The 22,212-nt window shown below is 37.4% G+C and overlaps 1 protein-coding gene across 2 annotated transcripts in view; it reads left to right on the top strand.

Moving 5' to 3' along the window:
• The window catches only part of ARMC3 (armadillo repeat containing 3), a 93,124-nt gene that overhangs the window by 19,577 nt on the left and 51,335 nt on the right, over positions 1 to 22,212 (top strand). For both annotated transcript variants that reach the window (XM_040645328.1, XM_008701366.1), the window contains 5 exons: positions 4,915 to 5,040; positions 10,892 to 10,960; positions 11,196 to 11,371; positions 13,819 to 14,013; positions 16,577 to 16,760. In XM_040645328.1, coding sequence (XP_040501262.1) covers positions 4,915 to 5,040; positions 10,892 to 10,960; positions 11,196 to 11,371; positions 13,819 to 14,013; positions 16,577 to 16,760 — 750 coding nt within the window. The remainder of the gene's footprint in view (positions 1 to 4,914; positions 5,041 to 10,891; positions 10,961 to 11,195; positions 11,372 to 13,818; positions 14,014 to 16,576; positions 16,761 to 22,212) is intronic.

Raw genomic sequence — 22,212 nt, 5'->3', positions numbered from 1 at the left:
CAAGAAGCTCATAAAAACCCAAGCACAATGAATATGAAGAAAATTACACCAAGGTACAACAAAATCAAATGGTTTAAAAGAGTGATAAAGAGAAAAATCTTAAAAATCTTAAAAAACAGCCAGGGGAAAAAGCACATTACATTCAGAGGAACAAAAATAAGGATGACAGTAGATTTGTCATCACAAAAGGTGCAAGCAAGAAGTCAGTGGGGCAGCATCTTTAAAATACTGAAAGAAAAATAAAAACTTTAAACCTAGATTTTATTCCTAGCAAAAATATCTTTCAGAAAACATAAGTGAGATAATGTCTCTTTCAGACATTCAAAAGCTGAAGTAGTTTATTGCAAGGAGACCCACACTACCAATTATAGTAAAGTAGGTCCTTCAGGAGGAAGGAAAATGACACCAGATGGAAATGTGTATCTACACAAAATAATAAAGATAGAACACTAGAAATGGTAATACGTAAAGTTTTTTCTCATTATTTAAATCACTTAAAAATCAAAGTGGTTCTTTTAAACAAAAATAGTAATCATTTACTGTTCAAAAACACTTGTAAAAATAAGATATATGACAACAACAGAACCAAGGTAAAAGGGGAAAAATGAAAGTGTACTATTGTAAGGTTCTTGCACTATATGTGAAATGGTCTATCACAATTTGAAAGTAGTCTGTGATAAGGATGTATATACAGACTGATACAATCACTAAAATAACAAAGAGTAAGATCAAATAAGACAACAAAGGAAATGGAATCACAAAAATAATATTCATTTCATACGAAGACAGCAGAAATGAGAAAAAGGAAACAAAGAATAATGAGACACACAAAAAACAAATAACAAGATGGTAGACTTAAACCTAGTGATATCAATAACCACACTAAATATAAATGTCTGAGTACTCAATTAACAGGGAGATAGTGTTATAGTCTATAAAAAGCAAGACCAAACTGCATGCTGTAGCCAAGAAATGCACTTAGAATATAATGACACAAATAACTTGAAAGTAAAAGGATAAAAAAAGATATCCTATATTAGCACTAATCAAAAGTAAGCTGGAGTGCTATATTAATATCAATAATAAAAGAAAAGAGTAGTATCAGATAAAAAACTCATTTTATAATAACAAAAGAGTCAGTTAATCAAAAAACTATGGAAAATAAAGTAAAATGAAAACAGAGGGGGAGGCAAACCATAAGAGATAACCATGGGAAACAAACCGAGGGTTGCTGGAGGAGAGGTGGGTGGAGGGATGGGGTAATTGGGTGATGGGCATTAAGAAGGACACGTGATGTAATGAGCACTGGGTGTTATATGCAACTGACGAATCATGAATTCTAACCCTGAAATTAATATTACAGTATGTGTTAATGAAATTGAATTTAAATAAAAGAAAAAGAAAGAAGTTATGAAAAAACCTAAACAGTTATTAGTTAATGTCAGACCTTCAAAATACATGAAGTTAAAAATGCAGGGAGAAATAAACATCCACAATTATAACTGAGGACTTTAATAACCTTCTGTTAATAAATGAAAGAACAAATGGATAGCAAATCTGTAAGGATATAAAAGATTTGAACAAGCAACATAAATGAATTTAACCTAATTGATATTTATAGAACACTCCAAGCAGAAAAACATTCTTTTCAAATGCAAACAGGATGTTTATCAAAATAGGTGATATTCTGAGCCATAATACAAGCCTTAGTAAATTTATTTTTTAAGACTTAATAAATTTAAAAGAATTCCAATCATATAATATATATGTCATACCGCAATAGACTTAAATTGAAAATCACTTAACACAAAGGACTCTGGACAATCATTAAATAGTTAGAAAGTAAATTTTACACTTCTAAATAATCTGTCAGTGAAAGAATTCAAAAGGAAAATCCAAATTGAAAATGAAAACATAACATATAAAAATTTGTGGGATGCTACTCAAAGAGTGTTTGGGTTAGCGAAAAGTTTCTTAGATATGACACTAAACATAATCCATAAGAGAACAATTGATTGGATTTTATCATTTACCCTAAACACACACCTCACTAAAAAAGATACACAGATGGCAAATAAGCATGTGAAAAGACATCATATGTTATCAGGAAATGCAAATTAAAGCAATAATGGAATATCACTACACACCTATTAGAATGGCTAAAATCCTAAACACTGACAACATAAAATGCTGGTGAAGATGTGGAACAGTAGGAACTCTCATTCATTGCTGGCGGGAATCCAAAATAGTACAGGCACTTTGGAAGATGGTTTGGTAGTTTCTTAGAAAGCTAAACATAATCTTACGCATTTCTCAAAACCCATAGAATTGTACAACACATAGAGTGAACCATAATGTAGATTATCAACTCTAGTTAATAGTGATGTTATCAATATTGGTTCATCAATTGTAACAAATGTACCACACTAATGTATGATGTTAATAATAATCGAAATGGGAGAGGGTAGGGAGATGGAGTGTATGAGAACTCTGTATTTTTTGTTCATTTTTAAAAAAGATTTATTTATTTGAGAGAGAGAGAGCACAAGCAGGGAGGGAGTGGGATGGGGAAGGGCAGAGGGAGAGGAAGAGAGAGAATCCTCAAGCAGACTCCCCATTGAGCCCAGAGCCCAACACAGGGCTTGATCCCAGGACCCTGAGATCATGACTTGAGCTGAAATTCAGAGTCAGCCATGTAACTGACTGAGCCACCCAGGCCACCCTGTTCATTTTTTTATAAACCTAAAACTGCTCAAAAAAGTCTAGTAATTTTTTAAAAAGATATGCTATAGACCACAAGAAAATTTTTGTAAATCATATATCTGATAAAGGATTTATGTCCAGAATATGTAACTCTCAAAATTCAATAATAAAACAAACCAAATTTAAAAATACATGTGAATAAGAGATTTGAATAGACACTTCACCAAAGAGATGTATGGATGGCAAAAAGCTACCTTTTGAAGTGAGGGAAATGCAAATTAAAACCACAGTAAGATACTGCTTCACACCCTCTAGGATTACTATCATCAGAAAGATGGACAGAAGTGTTGGCTAGGATGGGGAGAAACCGTAATCCTCATACATTGCTGATGAGAATGTAAAATGGTGCATTCACTTTGGAACAGTTCAGTTTCTCAAAAAGTTAAATGTACAACCAAATATGATCCAGCCAAACTGTACTATCCATACAATGGAATAGTAAGTAACAATAAATAAGATGAACTATGATACATGCTACAACATGGATTAATCTCAAAATAATTAGACTGAGTGTGCAAAACCAGGCAATAACGAATTCATTCTGCATGATTATATAAAGTTCTGGGAAATGTAAAATAATGTATAGTAATAGGAGGAAGAGATCACAAGGTGTCAAGAGGGCACTTAGGGGAGTGTTAGATATGTTCTTCATCTTAATGGTGGTATTTGGTTTCATGGGTGTTAAACACGTGTCAAAACTTACCAAATGGTTCTGTTTAAATATGTACAGTCTATTGTATGTCAATGATCTCATTAAAGCTGTTAAAAAAGAATAAAAATAGATGTAAAAGATGACAAAAGATGTTCATTTTGCAAATCCTCTTCTGATCATAAAATTATAAAATATAGCATTATTTAAAAAGTAACAAGAAGCAGTATGTTTTAGTGAAGAAATAATTCAAGTTATTATGTCTCAGAATGAAAATTTAAAGACAGACTTTTAATTTTTATAATAATCTGATATATAAAATATGTTTTTATTTAAGCATAAGTATCTTAAAATTTATTTTAAATTAAGATTCATTTGACAAAATGTTTTCATCTAAGAAATTAAGTTTTAAATGCCCATAAAATGCAAATATTAGAATATTTGAAAAGAAGTTTGTAAGAGTCAACAACGCATATTTCAACATATTCTTATCAGGCGACAGATTTGACCGTTCAGACAAAGGGCAATTCCATGGGCTCTAGGAAGATACAGTCTGTGTCTTATCAGAATGTGGACCTGTAACCTAAAATATAAAATACTCTAATTTTATGAGAAAATGGAGGCAAGAAAAGCTAAAATGACTTTATTATACTCTCAAATTAATTTTGAAAGTGTAATCTATATTTTCATAGCCCATGAAATTGAAAAGCTGAAATTAATCAGGACCTAAACATTATTCCTGACTTTGTAGAACGCTATCCCACTCATCAAGATAGGGACAAACTGCTTCTACAGTTAAGTGAGACTCCGGCCCTACTTGGCCTTCTGGTTCTGGAGCTTCTTGCCACAGCCAAGGAGTCCCCAGTGACCCCGGAAGCCCCCCCCCCGCCCCGTGTGCCCACCTCCATGCTAGCTGCAGGCACATCTTGCCTGGCAAAATAGGAGCTGTAACCCCATTGGGTGAACAATGAGCCCCCTGAACTCACCCCACCATCCCACTTTAACTCAAAGTGGGGACTGTGTATGTTAATTAAGTCTTGTGGTTAGTTATGCCAACCCATGACTGGCACTATGCTGGGCACTGAGGATATGAGAGACTAGAATGGAAAGGGTGTCTGTCCTCATGGAAATTAAGTTAGAGTGGAACAGGCAGACAAAGCAAGGAGATCGCCAAGTGGTATGAAGAAAGTAGCCTAAAGAAGGATAAGAAAGGCTTGGGTGTAGTGATAACATTAGATAGGGTGGTCAGGGGAGACCCCTCTGAGCAGATGCAGTGTGAGCTAAGACCTGAATGACAGAGAAAACAGCTTTGTCAACATCAGGAGGAAGCAAAGCAGCTAATGTCCAGGCTACCTGTGCTCTGATGCTTGTTCTGAGAGATACGTGGAAGCAAAGAGAAATATGTAAGGCAAACGGCCAATAACAAATTAAAATGGCACGAGGAAGAGTTTTGATGAGATTGATGATATCCCTGCGTGCTTTGATTTTACCTGTGACATCAGGTGAAGAAAATAAAGCTACCCTCCTTGAACTTGGAGCTGTGGAACCCTTAACTAAACTGCTCACCCATGAAGACAAAATTGTAAGAAGAAATGCTACTATGATATTTGGAATCCTGGCTTCTAATAGTAAGTATCAACTTTTAAAAAATCACCTAATAGCAACTTATGAACCTTATTTATTCCTAACCATATCTTTATCAGTACATGACTGTAGGATGAAATTAGGAGAAATTATGTCACCCTATTACCCAGTGCCACATATTTATATTTTTATTGGCTCTGAAGTAGGACTTTGTATCTAGAAAGAGAAATGTGCTGAAAATGCCTATATTTGGCTACTCTGTTTGGTATATAATACTGTGCACATATAATTCAAATGCAATTAAATTTCTAAAGCACATTAGGCACATGTAATTCAAATGCAATTAAAGTTTTTCTTTTTTAAGATTTTATTTATTTACTTGGGAGAGAGAGAGCACGTGAGAGAGTGAGCACAAGCTGGGGGAGAGGCAGAGGGAGAGGGAGAAGCAGGCTCCCCACTGAGCAGGGAGCCCATTGTGGGGCTCCATCCCAGGACCCCAGGATCATGACCTGAGCCAAAGGCAAACACTTAACTGACTGAGCCACCCAGGCACCCCTGTAATTAAAGTTCTGTAACACAAAGTGAACCATAGCATATAATATTTTTTCTTTTTTTTAATAGTTCTAAAAAAAATAATATGTCAAGGAGCATTGACTTTCGTTAGCACCATAATACTCAAATGAGTTTCCTTTTATTTGGTAAGAATTTTCCTTTTTCTGTTTCTATAGAAAAATGATAAAATAAAATAAAAATTTTAAACAAAAAATAAATTAATAAAAATTAATAAAAATGACCTAATAATCTCACATAATGTATAATCTTTTTTTAAATTTAATTTTAAGGGATTTGTTTGCATTTTATTTGAACTGACTTTAATGTTAACAAAAAGTTAAATACATATAATACAATAGATATATGATTTCATATTTTAAGAGATTTTTTTTTACGTTTTATTTATTTATTTTAGAGTGAGAGCTCCAGCTGGTGGGGGGCGGGAGGGGCAGAGGGAGAGGGAGAGAGAGGCAGAGAAGCAGCCTTCCTGCTGAGCACAGAGCCAGATGTGGGGCTCGATCCCAGGATCTTGAGATCATGACCTGAGCCAAAACCAAGAGTCAGAGGCTTAACCGACTGAGCCACCCAGGTGCCCCAAGAGATATTTTTAAAATATAAAAATATGAGCAAATATATCCATGCAAAAACTGTCAAAGTTGGTGATGTAGTATGTTCCAGTCTAACAAGTTGAAGGGCAATCATTGTCTCTTAAAATTAAAATAATTTTTTTTTGGAGTTAGCATAATGTAATTTGTCTGCCTATATGTAAGCTACCCTTCATACATATGTCATAGTGAAAGTAGCCCAGGGTAAAGAGGTTTGATACATTTATTTTTTTTGAAACTGCAAAATGTACTTTGCCAAAAATAATTTTAGACATGTATTTATTTCTTAAATCAGACCCATTACTTGCTTGAATATTTTCATATATTTAATACAGTGGAATAATAGTATTAGTTAAAACATGCTATTATGTCTGTTAGAATATCAGTTTGACCAAAACCATGGCAATAAAGGCAGTCCCTGACTGATGAACAGGATGTATTTTCCATTTGAAAGTCATTTTCATGTTATAATGGTAGGCTTTCGAGTTAGCCAACAAAAGCCTTCTAACTTCATAATAAAAAATGACATTCTTGGTAGAGATTGAATTCTAACATGAAACTCAGGCAGCTAGGAATAAACACGTCTCTCTCTCTCTCTCTCTCTCTCTCATGGCATGTGGCTAAAATTATCATATTTTCCCTCTCACCAGTCTCAGCAAAAACACAAGCAGTTTCCTCCCTCAGCTTCCGGCCCCCCCACCTCACTTTCCTGAATCCTGTGTGGGGCGGGGCGGGTGCGGGCGGGGTGGGGGGGGGCATTCCTTATTCCATGGTGTCCAGCAGGGACTGTGGCATTAGTCAGAGACAGGGAGATGGGAAGAGAAGGGCAAGGAGAGTTTTCTGTGGCATCTCTGCACAGCTGCAGAGACTGCACGAATAGCATCTGTAGTGTTGGGGGGCAGATGGGGCTCTGTCGGGGCTGTTAGTGAAAGGGGTTCTGGCAGCAGCTGCACGAGCTCTAACGGTGGCTGTTCTGTAAGGCAGGGGCTCTGCGGATGGCCGCAGGCTGAGGACAGTTGTGGGGAGAGGATGTTCCTCCAACCCAGATCATGATAACAGTAGTCACCGTCACACAGCATTTACAATGTGCCAGGCACCGTTCCATGTGCTATTTGTATAGAGTCATTTAATGAGGTTGGTGCTGTTATCATTCGCTTTACATGTAAGGCAACTGAGGTACAGAGCAGTTAAATGAGCTAGTAATCATTTGCGTTGTGGAGGCCTCATAAATTGATCTCAGGGGCTGCCTGTATGCGAATTGTGCCATATTGAGTGAGCCGCATTGAATGTATTTATAACCAAAAAAGGGAAAATTAAAAATTTTCTTACGTTTTATTCTGTTTACACACCACAGAATTTGAGAACCAGCAGTGCTTTGTAACACGTCTTTTGCAATTCCTGCAATTCCTCATTTTAAAAATAGGAACGAGCTCTGAAGGGATTAGGTTCCTGGCACAGTCATGCAGGTGGTTAGCAGAAGAGATGAGATCAGGGCTCGAATTAGAACCGTACTCTCTGGCTCGTCGTGCAGTGGGCTCTCTGCTCATCAGATCGTCTCAGATCCTCTACGTTAGTGCACATGCAAAGTCAGGTTCTCCTTCTACATGATTCTGGGGGAGAACGCAGCTCGTTTGGAAAGGAGAGTTATAATTGCCTGGGTATGCTTATATTTTCTAATTTAATGTCTAGGTTTCTATGACTTTTTTCCTGTTTCCTTTTGTTCTTGATTTCTATTACTCATTTTATTTAGTATTTCCAGCTTCCAGTATGTGAGGAGTTGATAACCTATGAAACCCTCCCAACTGTTCGCAAAATTTTTGTGAGCAAGACTTATGTACTGAATTTCACAAGTTTCTCTAAAGGAGTCTATGACCCCCAAATATTGAGAATTACTGTTGCATTTGAGCGCTAAATACAGTGCTGCTCAGACCCTTCGAGCCACACTCTGCGGGCTGGCTGGCTGGCTGGCCTGTGACCAGTGCTAGACGAGTACAGTCTGCAACCACAAAGCAGAGCAATGGAAAGAGTTTTGCTGTCCTGGCCGTTTCCAGTGAGTGTTTGGGTCTTATATATCATGAATGAACCTCCAAGAGCTTTCTTTCAAATCCATGAATTGGATGGAAAAAATCAAACCATTATTGGCATGAACTCATTTTCTATTTGAACATGCATGATGACATGGATAAACACATGGCATTCCCAACTGCGTGTGGAGATCCTTTCTTGTTAATACAGCGAGCACATTAATAGCTGTTTCTTCACTTTGCATACATGTCCAAGGTGACATGGAATAAACTATGAGCACGTAGTCATCGGCTCTAAATCAAAAGGCCTGTTTCCAGACGAATATGAAAATAAGTGCACCCGCTGCTGCATGGTTAAATTGTCTTTGGGCTGTCTTAAAATAACTGATTTTTCTTTAGAAATTTGTATCTTCACATGGCTTTCATGTACCCAATGATATCACTATGTTCACAGTGGATGAGCCAACAGAATGTTCCAACAGAATGCCAGGTGCTAAAAGGATTGCTCTGAGAGCAAACAAATCTTTCTTCTTCCTTCTCTTTTTTTCTAAAGTGATTGAGTCACGTGCCTATGCCAAGCCTGGGTCCTTCAAGACAGGCACTTAAATTACTTTGTTAAACCTTTTTATCAAAATGGAGCTGCTGTCTCCTTTTACCTGCCGGTTTGTATTTAGTTTGACGAAGCCATGTAACAGAGACGCATTTAATGAAGTCAGCTAAAGAGAGAGTTCATCGCGATCTTCCAAGCTTAGACCTTACGTTACTTACGGCAATTTGAAGAGCTTGCCATCTTAAGAAATGGTTGATGTAAAAGAGTATACGAGGTCAAAAATAAATTAGATGGTCAATATTATGCAACCAAAACTTGTAAATAAGAATGCAATGAAAACAGATTGCTTGAAGGTACTCCAAGAAGTGAAGGTGCTGGCAGTTCTGGAACAACCTAAAATTGTAGGTGTCACACTGTTTAGCTAGAGTGTATTTATGTGGACCAACCACAAGTCAGAGTTTCTTTTCAGCTGCCATATATGGGAGTCTGCTGAGAGAGAAGGGGACAGAGAGCAGTATTGTTTTTAAAGTGATGAAAAGAGCAGCTTATCCGTTATTTTTATTTTTACTGATTTAACCACAAGAGAAGAAAGATTTGGGGGGGGGCAATTTGGTATCAAAAAGCAGAATAACAAATTGATCAGCTATGCCATCGATTTAAAAGAGCTGTCAGTGAATCTGAATCATCCACTGAGCCAAGAGGACATGGTTTAGTGGATTGGTCTACTAGAGCTATCAGATTTGGTTAAATTCATATCTAGAAGGGCATTTCCCGGCACAGAGAGTCCTCTGACGAGACCTTGGGACTTGTTAGGGCAGACCAGGGGGTGGCGTCCCATACCAGTGCAGCAAGCTGGCCCCTCCCTGCAGGAGCAGGTCCTTCCTGCAGAGAAACAAGAGAAGCAGAGAGCACACGGAGCGTGAATGCTCTCGACATACTATTCTGTATACCAAATGGAGAATGAACTTGGAGACCTAAAAGGCCAGAAATATTTTGCGTCAAGCATGTAAAAATAGACTGGTATGGCCTTCTCATTTTGAAAAATAGAGACTGGACTCCTCACAGTGAGAAGAGAAGAGAAACAGCTCTTCCAGAGCACACAGCTGTATAGTTCGCCAGAACATCTGGAAAGATCTGAGTCTTACACCTTAACTTGGTTAATTGCCTGTCAAGGTAATACTTTTGTTTTTTTGAACAGGTGTTGACTGAAAAATAATGTCCTCCACTTTGGGACACTACATTTCCAGAAGCCCTACTATTCTTTTTGTACTTCAAGCTTATTCACATACCTATAGCTAGCTGTAAATTTGCTGGCCCTCTTTAACCATTTTGAATAGAAACAGAGCGGTAGTTTTGATGGGTTGAAGAGCAGCCACATCCCTGAATCCCACAGGAAAAGGTGTCCACTGAAAGTCAAGTATACCCAGTGGTTAATGAGGAAAAATTCATCCAGAGACCATCTGCCTTAGCTGCTACAGAGCGAAATTTTCTAAAATTCTGGTAATGCTAATTTTGGCTTGCAAGCAAAGATAATTGACCAAGAAGAGAAACTACAGAAACTAAATTAGTACCTATGCCTTATTTCTCAGAAAACGGGGGCTAACAATGGCAGGAGAGAAGTAGGGGCATACCTGCCTACACTTAATTAGGCTCACGTAAATAATACAAAAGTGAACTTTAAAAAAAATCAGTATACTTATCTTTAATCATTTTTGGCATCTCTGATAAGAAAATGGAATGCAAACAAGGTATATGCATCGAAAAGCCTGAAGATAATTCTCATGTGCATTCTGTACAAGTTTTATTAAAATCAAAATTTAAAAATACCCTTCCCAACAAAACAACACGATGAAGAATTTCTACTACATAATAAACAAATGTAGGGCACAGTAACTCAAATTGGCTGATTATGTTCTAGACGTCTTTTGCATTTTTCTGGTGTTTTGGAAGGTAGTATAGCCCAGTGATCAAGGAGCAGAAGCCAGATTCTGTCTAGGGTCATACAGACCTGGACAAGTCACCTGGTCCCACCACTCACTTGCTGTGTGATTCTGAGCCTCAAATTCTTTATCTATAAAATTAGGAAATAAGGAAGCCTATTTCGTAAGGGACTATTTCCACAACATCGTCATTATTCATTAATATTCTGCATCTCCTTTTGTAGATGACGTTAAAAAATTGTTAAGGGAGTTAGATGTCATGAACTCCGTCATTGCTCAGCTTGCTCCAGAAGGTAACTTTCCATCGTACATCTGTTTCAAAAGTGGGGCTGGTTTATTTTTCACATTGGGTTAAACTACTCATTGAAAATAGTTTAGGTAGTATCAATTGTGAATTGTTTAAATCTCTCAAACCAAGATGGGCTCCAACCAAGTAAGATTTGTGAAGCTTTGGTTTTCAAAACATGTTTTAAAGTAATGTTTGAGGAAGCCTTTTGCATGCTTGTGTTGTTTATCTTTGATGTGCAGAAGAAGTGGTTATCCATGAGTTTGCCAGTCTTTGCCTGGCAAATATGTCTGCAGAGTATACCAGCAAAGTGCAAATATTTGAGCATGGCGGGTTAGAGCCACTCATCAGACTGCTGGCCAGCCCAGACCCTGACGTGAAGAAGAACTCTATTGAGTGCATTTACAACTTGGCCCAGGTGAGGGTAATTTCTAAAAGTGTGTTTTGACCAAAGCTATTTATAGAATTTATTTCGAGATTGCTTTGCTATACAGGGTCTTTTGTGGTTCCATACAAATTCTAGGATTGTTTGTTCTAGCTCTGTGAAAAATGCTTTTGGTACTTTGATAGGGATTGTATTAAATGTGCAGATTGCTTTGGGTGATATAGACATTTTAATGATATTTGTTCTTCTAATCCATGAGCATGGGATGTCTTTCCATTTCTTTATGTCCTCTTTGATTTCTTTCAGTGTTTTATAGTTTTCAAAGTACAGGTCTATGAAAGGGCATTTTAGAAGTGTATTTAAATTTGTAAGAATAGAATGGCTTGCAAATTAAGGCAGGATTATACTAGATAAATGTATTTCTTCTGAAAAAGGATATCTAATAACTAGATTTGACCCAGGCAGTTATTTATTGACCTAACCTCAGTGATCTAAGCACATTGGGTGCAATTTATGCCTTATTCCGTGTACCAACATTTTGGATTAGACTTATTTATTGGTGAAGACCCAGTGAGTTGAGTACGCTCAACAGAACTCATTGTTCACAATTGCAAGATGCTATGTCACTGAACTGTTTTCCTTTGTTATGGAAAGAAACAGCCTCCCTTGGCCTCTTCCACCTGCGCTATTCTCTGTCCCTGCCCCTGCGGCAGCCCCACAAGGCACATGCTCTCGCACTTAGAACAGGTCAGCTTCCTGACACTTTGGATAGCCTTCTCTGCTTCTTTTCCTGCTCAGGTTCCTGAACAATTCCCACACATATCTGATAAGCTTTAGATCAACTGAAGATACAAAAACACCATTTTAAATAGCCAGCAGTGGAGTATAAAAGAGAGAGAGAATGAAGTGAAGAGGAGGCTTCTCCTTCAGGGAGAGGCAATGAGCTCATGCCCAAAAGCAGCAAAGCATACCTACATTACTGACCTTAGAAGTCATTGCCACACAGCTGGGCACTCACTGGCTTCTACCGTCGCTCTTCCCTGGGGGGAGACATGCTGAAGGTAGCTCAGCTGTTTACCTTCTCTCATCCCACAGGCCTAAATAACCCTGTCGATGTGTTAGTGGCTTTCATCTCAAGACTCCTCATAGCTTTTATTTCCCTGTGGGTTTGGTTTTTTTTAATCAAACAGAAATGAAAAGCTTGCCTTCACTATTCTTCACAACAGAAGTGTACTAGTTAATAACAGTATATTAATTTCCTACGACTGCTGTAACAAAGTACCCTAAATTGGGTGCTTAAAGCAACAGGCATTTCTCACGGTGCTGGAGGTGGAAAATATGAGATCAAAGTGTCAGCATGGCCATGTTCCCATGGCCACTCTGGGTAGCATCCTCCCTTGCCTCTTCCTAGCTTCTGGTAGTGGCCATCAATCCCTGGCCGTCCATGGTTTGCAACTGCATCATTGCAATCTCTCTCTCTGTTGTGTCTTCTCTTTTAAAGACACCACTCTTATGAGGACACCATTCAGTACCTACCCTACCCTACTATGACCTTATCTTAACTAATGACATCTGCAATGACCCTGTTTCCAAATAAGGTCACATTTTGAGATATGGAGGGTTAGGACTTCCAACTTATATTTTGGGAGGGACGCAATTCAACCTATAACAAATAGCAACCCACAATTTTTATATCTGTAGGAAGCATTCATTGAAGAATGATAGAGAAACCTAAGCTGTTAGTAGGCTTTTTCTACCTTTAATACTATTTTACGTTTATGATATTTTGATTTTAGGTGTCATGATTTAGCAGTCAGAGTTCAGGAGCTTTTCATGACTTTTTGCTCTGTTCTCTCCATTGCTGACCCCAACTAGCCCTCTCCCCACCACTTACACATACAAAATTATAGACACACACTGCGGAGCAACTCATCTAGACTCTAATGACCCCTTGATATTGTAAATGTCTTAAATAAAGGTCATGTGTCTGAACTAAACCTGATAAAAATTTGTGTGCACAGGACCTGCCGACAGCACTATGTGCATGTAAGCATTTCATAAACATTCCATTTGAATAAAGATAATAAGGAATTGATGCCATCGTTTCATTTTATCAAATACTATTTGAAACAGGGTACAGAGGATGAAAAGAATTTGATAATGCACAGATTTATTGTAATGCTATTTGTAATAAAAGGAATTTGCCTGATGATAAAGAAACAATAGATACTGCCGAAGTCCTAGATTACATCTATTTCCTGTTATTGACAATGTCTACAGAGTTAAAATGAATATTTAGGTGTTGTCAGTTGAGGATTTCCTTATTTTTGTGTGAGTTATTTTGGAAGGGAATCTAGAATAAAAGATGGGAAATTTATAACTTATAATGTCCTTTGTTAGAAGAAAAGAGTTTTCCATTCTTGATACTGGCTGAATTTTGCTTTAAAATTTACTTACTTATTTGATCATTTGTATTTCAGGATTTTCAGTGTCGAGCTACACTTCAAGAACTAAATGCCGTGCCCCCTATATTAGATCTCTTGAAGTCAGAATACCCAGTGATTCAATTGTTGGCTCTCAAAACCTTAAGTGTTATTACAAATGATAAGGAGGCACGGACAGTGCTAAGGGACAATCAAGGAATGGACCACCTTATTAAAATCCTAGAAACTAAGGTATTTGTAACTTTCATTCAACTCTCTACAAGGAAATGTATCTCTTCTAAATGTTGTTATAAAATATGAATTGTATAATATTTTTAAAAATGAAATTTTAATATATTTTAGCATAGTACCAAGTGTAATGGACTAATTTGCTTATTGCTACATTGTTTATCAGCATGATTAAATCAGATTAATGATAGAGGACATTATAAAAAATTTTTTTGATCTTCTGGTTTAGAAATATAAGATTTTAAAATTCTTGTTTAGGATCTTCTTTATGATTTCCTGAAATACCTAGAATTAGTCTTTTAAGCTTTATCAGCCATAGATTTCTCTAAGGGAAAGTAAGAATAGTTATTTACTCATTGTGAAGAGTAATCTGCTTTACTCAATCTATTGACTTAAATATTATTTTCAGGGGCGCCTGGGTGGCACAGCGGTTAAGCGTCTGCCTTCAGCTCAGGGCGTGATCCCGGCGTGATGGGATCGAGCCCCACATCAGGCTCCTCCACTGTGAGCCTGCTTCTTCCTCTCCCACTCCCCCTGCTTGTGTTCCCTCTCTCGCTGGCTGTCTCTATCTCTGTCGAATAAATAAAAATAAAATCTTTATAAAATAAATAAATAAATAAATAAATATTATTTTCATCTAAAGAAATATTTTCACTGAACATCTAGAATAATGTTTGACCAAATATCTGGATACCAAATATCTGGATGGTCTAGCCAAGTTAAAACATGAAAATTAATCATCATAAGTCCATCCCTTATAAATTTGGCACCCATACACATCTCCTTAAATCATACGCAGTTTCCAAATAAAGGCAATAGCAAGGTCCTACTTCTGCCTGGCATGATATAACTATGCTGTGTACAACCAAAACATACTAACTCTTCTCCAGAATAGGATGCGATGATGTTTACTCTTCTCCTTGATATCCTGTAACTTAAATACTATTGATATAAAATTAATACTAATTTTTTTTTTAAGATTTTATTTATTTATTCGACAGAGATAGAGACAGCCAGCGAGAGAGGGAACACAAGCAGGGGGAGCGGGAGAGGAAGAAACAGGCTCATAGCTGAAGAGCCTGACGTGGGGCTCGATCCCACAACGCCGGGATCACGCCCTGAGCCGAAGGCAGGCGCTCAACCGCTGTGCCACCCAGGCGCCCCAATACTAATTTTTAAAATCAGTACATCTTACATTACCTAAGGGGACAAGAGAGGGAAAAAAAACAAAGATATTTCATACATACACACATACACACTTATTTATAACAAAATAAGGAAGAAATACTCATGTCAGTTACAACACTTTTGTCTACATGCTCGTAGTTGGTATTTATAATTACTTTCCTCCAATACCCATTCCATATTCCCTTTGCCCTCGGCAAGCACTTTAGCTTGAAGATATGGTGACCCATATCTTTATTCCTGAGGGTCTGGGCCATTAGTAGTCCTGCCTGAATTGGGTAATTGTATATTCCATCAACCTTAATCACAGGGCATGGTAATACTAAGAGACACCCTAAGGATTTCCTATATTCCAGATATAGTCTTCTTCTATTGTGGAGTAGCAGTCCAGTTTCCCCTTGGTAACTGGGATCAGTCACCCCAGCAGCACAGTAACTCCCTTCTTTGCCTGCATTAGACGCACGGGGAGGCCAAAGTGTCTGGGTGGCAGTTTTAACTTCCAGTTCAGTGGAATCATTGTGTCTCTTGGTGGAAGCATTCTCCCCTTTGGAACTAAGACCTCTAGGCCAGCAGAGCAGAAGTTCTGGGAGACAGGAAGCAGAATGTTGCTAGTGGGTCACTAGGGGTAATCTTGACTGCTGCCACACCCATTTCCACCCTTTGACTCCTGGACCCACCATCACTGGCTATGGGAGAAACGGCACCGTATATTGGATGCTGATTCAGAACATAATACCCTTGTGGAGAAGCTTGCCCAAGCCCTGCAAGGTATTGCCACTTTGCTGGCACTGTAACTAAGTCTTCAAAAGGCCATTCTATCAAGCTGCTTCAGGATGGCGGGGAACATGGTAGACAGGAATTCCATAAGCATCCTCTCTTTGTTCTGCTCACTTTAAGGATTCCCACCTTAAACATCTCATTGTTCAGGTAAGGCTGCAGTTTTCCACAGCGATGGGGATTCGGGAGATTCCTCAGGCAAGAGGGCCACAAACTTAATACTTCCCTCTACCAGTAGGAGATTTTAAGGAACATACTTTCCTTCAGCTTCTGTCTGCTTTTTCAAAGAATATTTTCTTCAGATTTTAAAATTGTTGTCGGTAGCAGGTTGTATGAGCAACTCCACTTGGCTACCATTACTGGAAATGTCCAGTAATTATCTTTCATCTGTGAAACATTTTGGAGTAGGGGAAACAAGAAGAGATGGGGCAAATTGTGCGGGAGAGCGATGTTACGATCATAAACAAAACTGTTTCCTTGGGCATCTGTCACAACAAAGCTAACAACGTCATGTTCTGACTGACCTTTGTCTTACAGTAAAATTTGGGAAGTATCGAACTCTTTTAGCATAATTTTCTCAAGTTGTGTTTGCTTTGATTATTAGGAATTGAATGACCTTCATATAGAAGCACTTTCCGTGATAGCAAATTGTCTTGAAGATATGGATACTCTGGCACTGATTCAGCAGACAGGGGGTCTTAAGAAGCTCCTCTCATTTGCAGAAAACTCTACAATTCCTGATATTCAGAAGAATGCGGCAAAGGCAATAACTAAAGCAGCTTCTGATCGTATGTCTCATTTTATATAAACTAAGCGCACATACTTCCTCTTTTATTCTTGATTTTGATTAGTATTCACAAGTACTAGAGTATTTGTCTGCTTTTAAATGGTCCTTTGAGTATAGTGCCATATTTACTATTCGGGGCCAAAATTCATCCCAATGCCAATGAGTAAAAGTAGAGGTCGCTTTGTCAGGGATATCATAAACTCCATGATTTAATTACGAATCTTTTTCTTTTTAAGCAATTCATTCCTAAATTAAGTTTTTAAGCCTTTATTTCTCTTGATTTTGAAATTTTACAGAATCTGTGCATTGTTTGTGATCCTGAAAACGTTGTTGCAATATATCCACATTTGGAATGATATCCATACAGTAATTTCAACTTCGGCCGGAGACTAGCATGTGATATAGCTGTGAAAAATAATATGCTCACACTATATACATAATACAATTTTCATTTCAGTGGCAAGCTATGTTGACATAAATCTGTAAAATATGAGAGATTAATTACATCACAAGCACTGAAGATGAAATTATAGTTTTAATTTATGTATATTTGGAGTATTTTATTTAATAAAAGTAGTGATTTTATTTTCCCCCTTCCACAACACTCCTCTTATAAATGATGACAGTTTTGACTAGTTTAAGTGATTTATATTCTAAACATATATACTCATATCTGTATATATGTCTATGTGTATATTATGGGAAACATTTCCTTCTCAGTCCACACAGATTTCTTCGAGACAGAGTTTTATTGCAGTAAGCCGAGTTTCACCATGCAGTGCATAGTTAACATAGAGGAGACTTGCCAAATCTAGACAGGCTGTAAAAATCAAAGTTTTTAATACTGGCAAAAGTTGCTTGAATCCGTATTCTATCAAATGGAATTTAGACCTTATCAAACCCAATCAGTTCTGTTTTCCAACTTTCTCAGGACTTCTTAGCTGTTTGAGACCAAAAGAAAGGGCAACGGCAAGACACAGACAATAGCAAACCTAAATTATTGCAATTTCTCTTTTGTCTAGTGTGGTTGGACCATTTCAAGATGGTCGCAGTCCCTCTTGGGATAGTGAGTTTCATGAATTTATTACTCATCCTGTGACATAGCAGTGGGAAGAGTACTGGGTGGAGAGTCCCTGGTGGTCCAGTTCTACTGCTAGTCTCGCTATTGGCACTGCGATGACCTAGGTTGTGACTATGAGTGAACCACAGCCTCTCTGGACATATTTATTAATGATTTATTGAGCCCCCACTCTGTGTCAATAAACCCAGAACAGGCAAGGAAACAGGTGGTCAGACTGTAGTGTGAAATGGGCTTGATGATAGAAGAACAAGATCATGGGCGGGGTGGGGGGAGCACCTAATGTCAACTTGGATCAGAGAGGTCTTCCTGACATAGGTGATTTACAACCTAGGACCTAAAGTAAATAATAGAAATTGGCTGGGCAAAGAAGGTCGTGGTGGGATGAGGAAGCATCACTAGTGCTCGAAGGAGAAGGAACGGTATATAAAGGCCAGAGGAGGGACAGAGCATGGTAAATTCCAGAACTGAAAGTTTTCAGAATGGCCAGTGAATAGAATGCAGCAGAAAACTGAAAGTCAAGGCTGTAGAAGTAATGAGGAGCCAGATGCTAATGGGTGGTGGAAGCCAAGTTAAGGACTTTGGATCTTATTTTGAAGGAAACAAAGAGCCACTGAAGTGGCTTAGAGAGGTGAGGGACCATTACAGATATTCACTTTTTATTTTATTCTATTTCTTTTAAATATTTTGTTTATTTCTTTGTCAGAGAGAGAGAGAGAGAGAGAGTGCGCACAAGCAGGGGGAGCGGCAGGCAGGTAGAGGGAGAAGCAGGCTCCCTGCTGAGCAAGAGCCTGTCTTAGGACGCAATCCCAGAACCCTGGGATCATGACCCAAGCTGAACGCAGATGCTTAACTGACTGAGCCACTCAGATGCCCTGCTGCAAAGTGGAGGAGAGGTTAGAAGTGTACTGGACCAGACCCAGAAAAGACCAGGAAGGGGATTGCTGTAGTAATCTAGGTGGAAGGTGAAAGTCTTCTGAAAAAGATATTTGTAAGGAGAACCAACAGCAAAGTGCTTGGCACATTGGGAAGGCTCATAAGTGTTTGTTGATTGACTACATGGATTGGTGGAGGAATACAGTGATGTCAAGGATAAGACCAGGTTTCTGGCCGGGACAGCTGGAAGTAGGATGGTGACATTCACAGAAATGGGGAACTCAAGAAGAGGAGCTGGTTCTGATGAAAGGAAAGGAAATGAGTTCTATTCTTCTTTTAAAAAGGGTGGTAAAAGGGGTGCCTGGCTGGCTCAGTTGGTGGAGCCCTGCAACTCTTGATCTCAGGGTCATGAGTTCAAGCCCCATGTTGGGTGTAGAGATTATAAATAAATAAACTTTAAAATAAATAAATAAAATTTTTGGTAAAATACACATAATATTAAGTTTACCATCTTAACCAATTTTAAGCTCAGTGGCACGAAGTACATTCACGTTTTTGTGCTACCATCACCAACATCCGTCTCCAGAACTCTTTTCATCTTGCCAAAGAGACACCCTGTACCTATGAAACAATGAACTCCCCACTTCTTCCTCCTTGCAATCCCTGCCAGCCACCATCCTCTCTGTCTCTAGGATTTTGACTATTTTAAGTTCTTGTATAAGTGGAACCATACAGTAGTTGTCCTTTTGTGACTGGCTTGCTTCACTTTGCATGACTTAGCTTCAGGTTCCTCCATGTTGTCAGCATTTCCTTTGTTTTTTGCTGACTAGTGTTCCATTGTATGTATATATCACATTTTGTCGATCTGTTCGTCTACTAATGGACACTTGGGTTGCTTCCACTTTTTGGCTAATATGAATAATGCTGCTATGAACATGCATATACAAATTGCTTTTCAAGTCCCTGCTTTCAGTTCTTTGGGGTATACACTCATGACTGGAGTTGTTGGATCATAGGGTAATTCTGTGTTAAATACGTTGAGAAGCTGACATACTGTTTTCCATAGCAGCTGCACCATTTTACATTCCCATTAACAGGACACAGGGTTCCAATTTCTCTACATTCTCACAATACTTGGTATGTTATTTATTTATTTAGTTAGTTAGTTGGTTAGTAGTCATGCTAATGAGTATGAGGTAATATCTCAGTGTGTTTTGGTTTGCATTTTTCTAATGATTACTGATGTTGAGCATTTCTTTCACATGCTTATTGGCCATTTGTTTTTCTTCTTTGGAAAAAATATCTATTTAAATCCTTTTCTCATTTTTTAACCAGGTGATTTATTACTTTTGTTGTTGTTATTGAGTTGTCAGAGTTCTTTATATATTCTGGATAGTAACTCCTTATTAGATGTATGATTTGCAAATATTTTCTCCCATTCTGCGGGTTGCCTTTTCACTCCATTGATTGTGTGCTTTGATGCACAGTTTTTAATTCTGATGTAATCCAATTTATTTTTTCTTTTGTTTCCTATGCTTTTGATGTTATATCCAAAAAATCATTAACAAATCTTATGTCAGGAAATCTTTCCCTGTTTTCTTCTAAGAATTTTATAGTTTTATCTCTAACGTTTAGGTCTTTGATCCATTTTGAGTTGTTTCTGTATATGGTGTATGGTAAGGATCCAACTTCATTCTTTTGCAAGTGGGAATCCAGTTTCCTAGCACCATTTGTTGAAATCCATTCTTTATTTGTAATACAAAGAAACTCAACCAGATAGTCTTTAAATCCCATCTGGTACTTTATGTTTTATGAATCTACTTCCTTATGCTAGTTCTAAAATGACTATATTCCAGTTCCAAATTGTGTCTCCTCACTCTTTATTTTAGAATCAAATGACTAAATCTGTATTTATTACATCTATGTCATTTGTGATTTTTTCATGTTCCCTTTAACCACTGTTTTTCCAGACTGGAGAATCTATATTTTACTTAATCTTTCCCCATACATCACGTCTGTAGGCTATCCTTTAATCATCCTCTTACATTTTCTGGACTTTCTCTTGTTCATGATACCCCTTTGAAGTGGGGTGATATGTATTATGACTAGCATTTTAAAAACATGTACCATCATTTATGTAATATAAAGATTTGGTTATCTTACGATTATTTTCAATTTCAGTTTTATGAAGGAAGTATTTTAATCAGCCTTTTGACCATATCAGCAAATTGGGCCAACACTTTGAGGGAAAGACTTCTAGTGAACCCCAGGTCCCATTTCTCCATCAGGACCCAGAGTTCAAAGTCTTCCATTTTAAATTCTAACATTTTTTGATTTGTAGTTTTAAAAAATGTAAATTTTGCCTTGAAAATAATACTGTATTTTCACTGAGGCCTAGGATATAATCAATACATGCAAGTCTTCTATGAAATCCTGAAAAGGTATGCTCTTCACTTACTTCTTAACAAATATTTATTCTAGGCATGCTATATGCAAGGCACTATTCTAGAAGATAAAGGTAAACAATGAATAAAATAAGTGGATCAATATTTGTTGAATGGAAAAAAATGTATTTCCAGTGGAATGTGGAGTTTGATATTTACCTTTTAGTTCAGCTTTATAAATTACATTGTACAGTTTTTCTCATCTTTATTTTTTATCTATTCTTTGATCTATCACAGAAGAAGAGTGGTATGTTAGAAGTTTCTCACTGTGTTATTTCTGTTGATTTTTCTCTTGTAATTTTATTTTAGCTAATTTTGCTTTATTTAATGTTATTTTATATCCACTACTGATTTTTTTAAAATCTCACTTAACTGATTTTTTAGATTTAAATTCTAATTTGATATGAAGTTTGCCATTTATCATCAAATATGGTCTTGGCAATAACCAGCTCTGTAAACTCCAGATGGTTTAAATAAAGAGGCAAATGAAGGGGACTACTTTCAGAAGTACAGTTAGGGGTAAGGGAGCAAACAACGGATGGTGAGGTCCCCACAGATTAGCAATATTGTGAAACCATCACTACCACTAGATGACCGATCATTGTTAGATTTATTTTTATAACGATTGTATTTGTTTGGCCTTCTTTCTCTCTTTCTTTCTTTTTTTTAAAGTCCAAATGAATAAAAATGTTTATTGCAGTGTTATATAAAACAAAACAGAAACAAACAACAACAACAACAAAACCTACTGAAAACTACCAAAATATTCAACAATAAAAGAATGGTTTGTTAATTGTAGAACATCAGCGGGAGATAACTTAATGAGCCATTAAAATGGTAATTACAAAAGCTATACAACTATATAGAAACAAATTCTAATAGAAACACAATTCTCCTCACTATATACTGTTATTATTTTCTGAGAATATGGAATTTATTCTGGGGGAGGCAGGCTGTAGCTAAGCACGCAGATGTTTTTTTTGTAGGCTAGTGGGGGAACAAAGACTGAGAAGACCTGAATGTTCTGTACAATTAAAGAGAGAACCAGAGTTTGT

This window comes from Ursus maritimus, unplaced genomic scaffold (assembly GCF_017311325.1).
Source record: "Ursus maritimus isolate PB19 unplaced genomic scaffold, ASM1731132v1 scaffold_31, whole genome shotgun sequence".
NCBI classification, from domain to species: Eukaryota; Metazoa; Chordata; class Mammalia; order Carnivora; family Ursidae; genus Ursus; species Ursus maritimus.
Note: the sequence above shows the minus strand (reverse complement) of the source record. Positions and strands in the feature narration are given on the sequence as shown.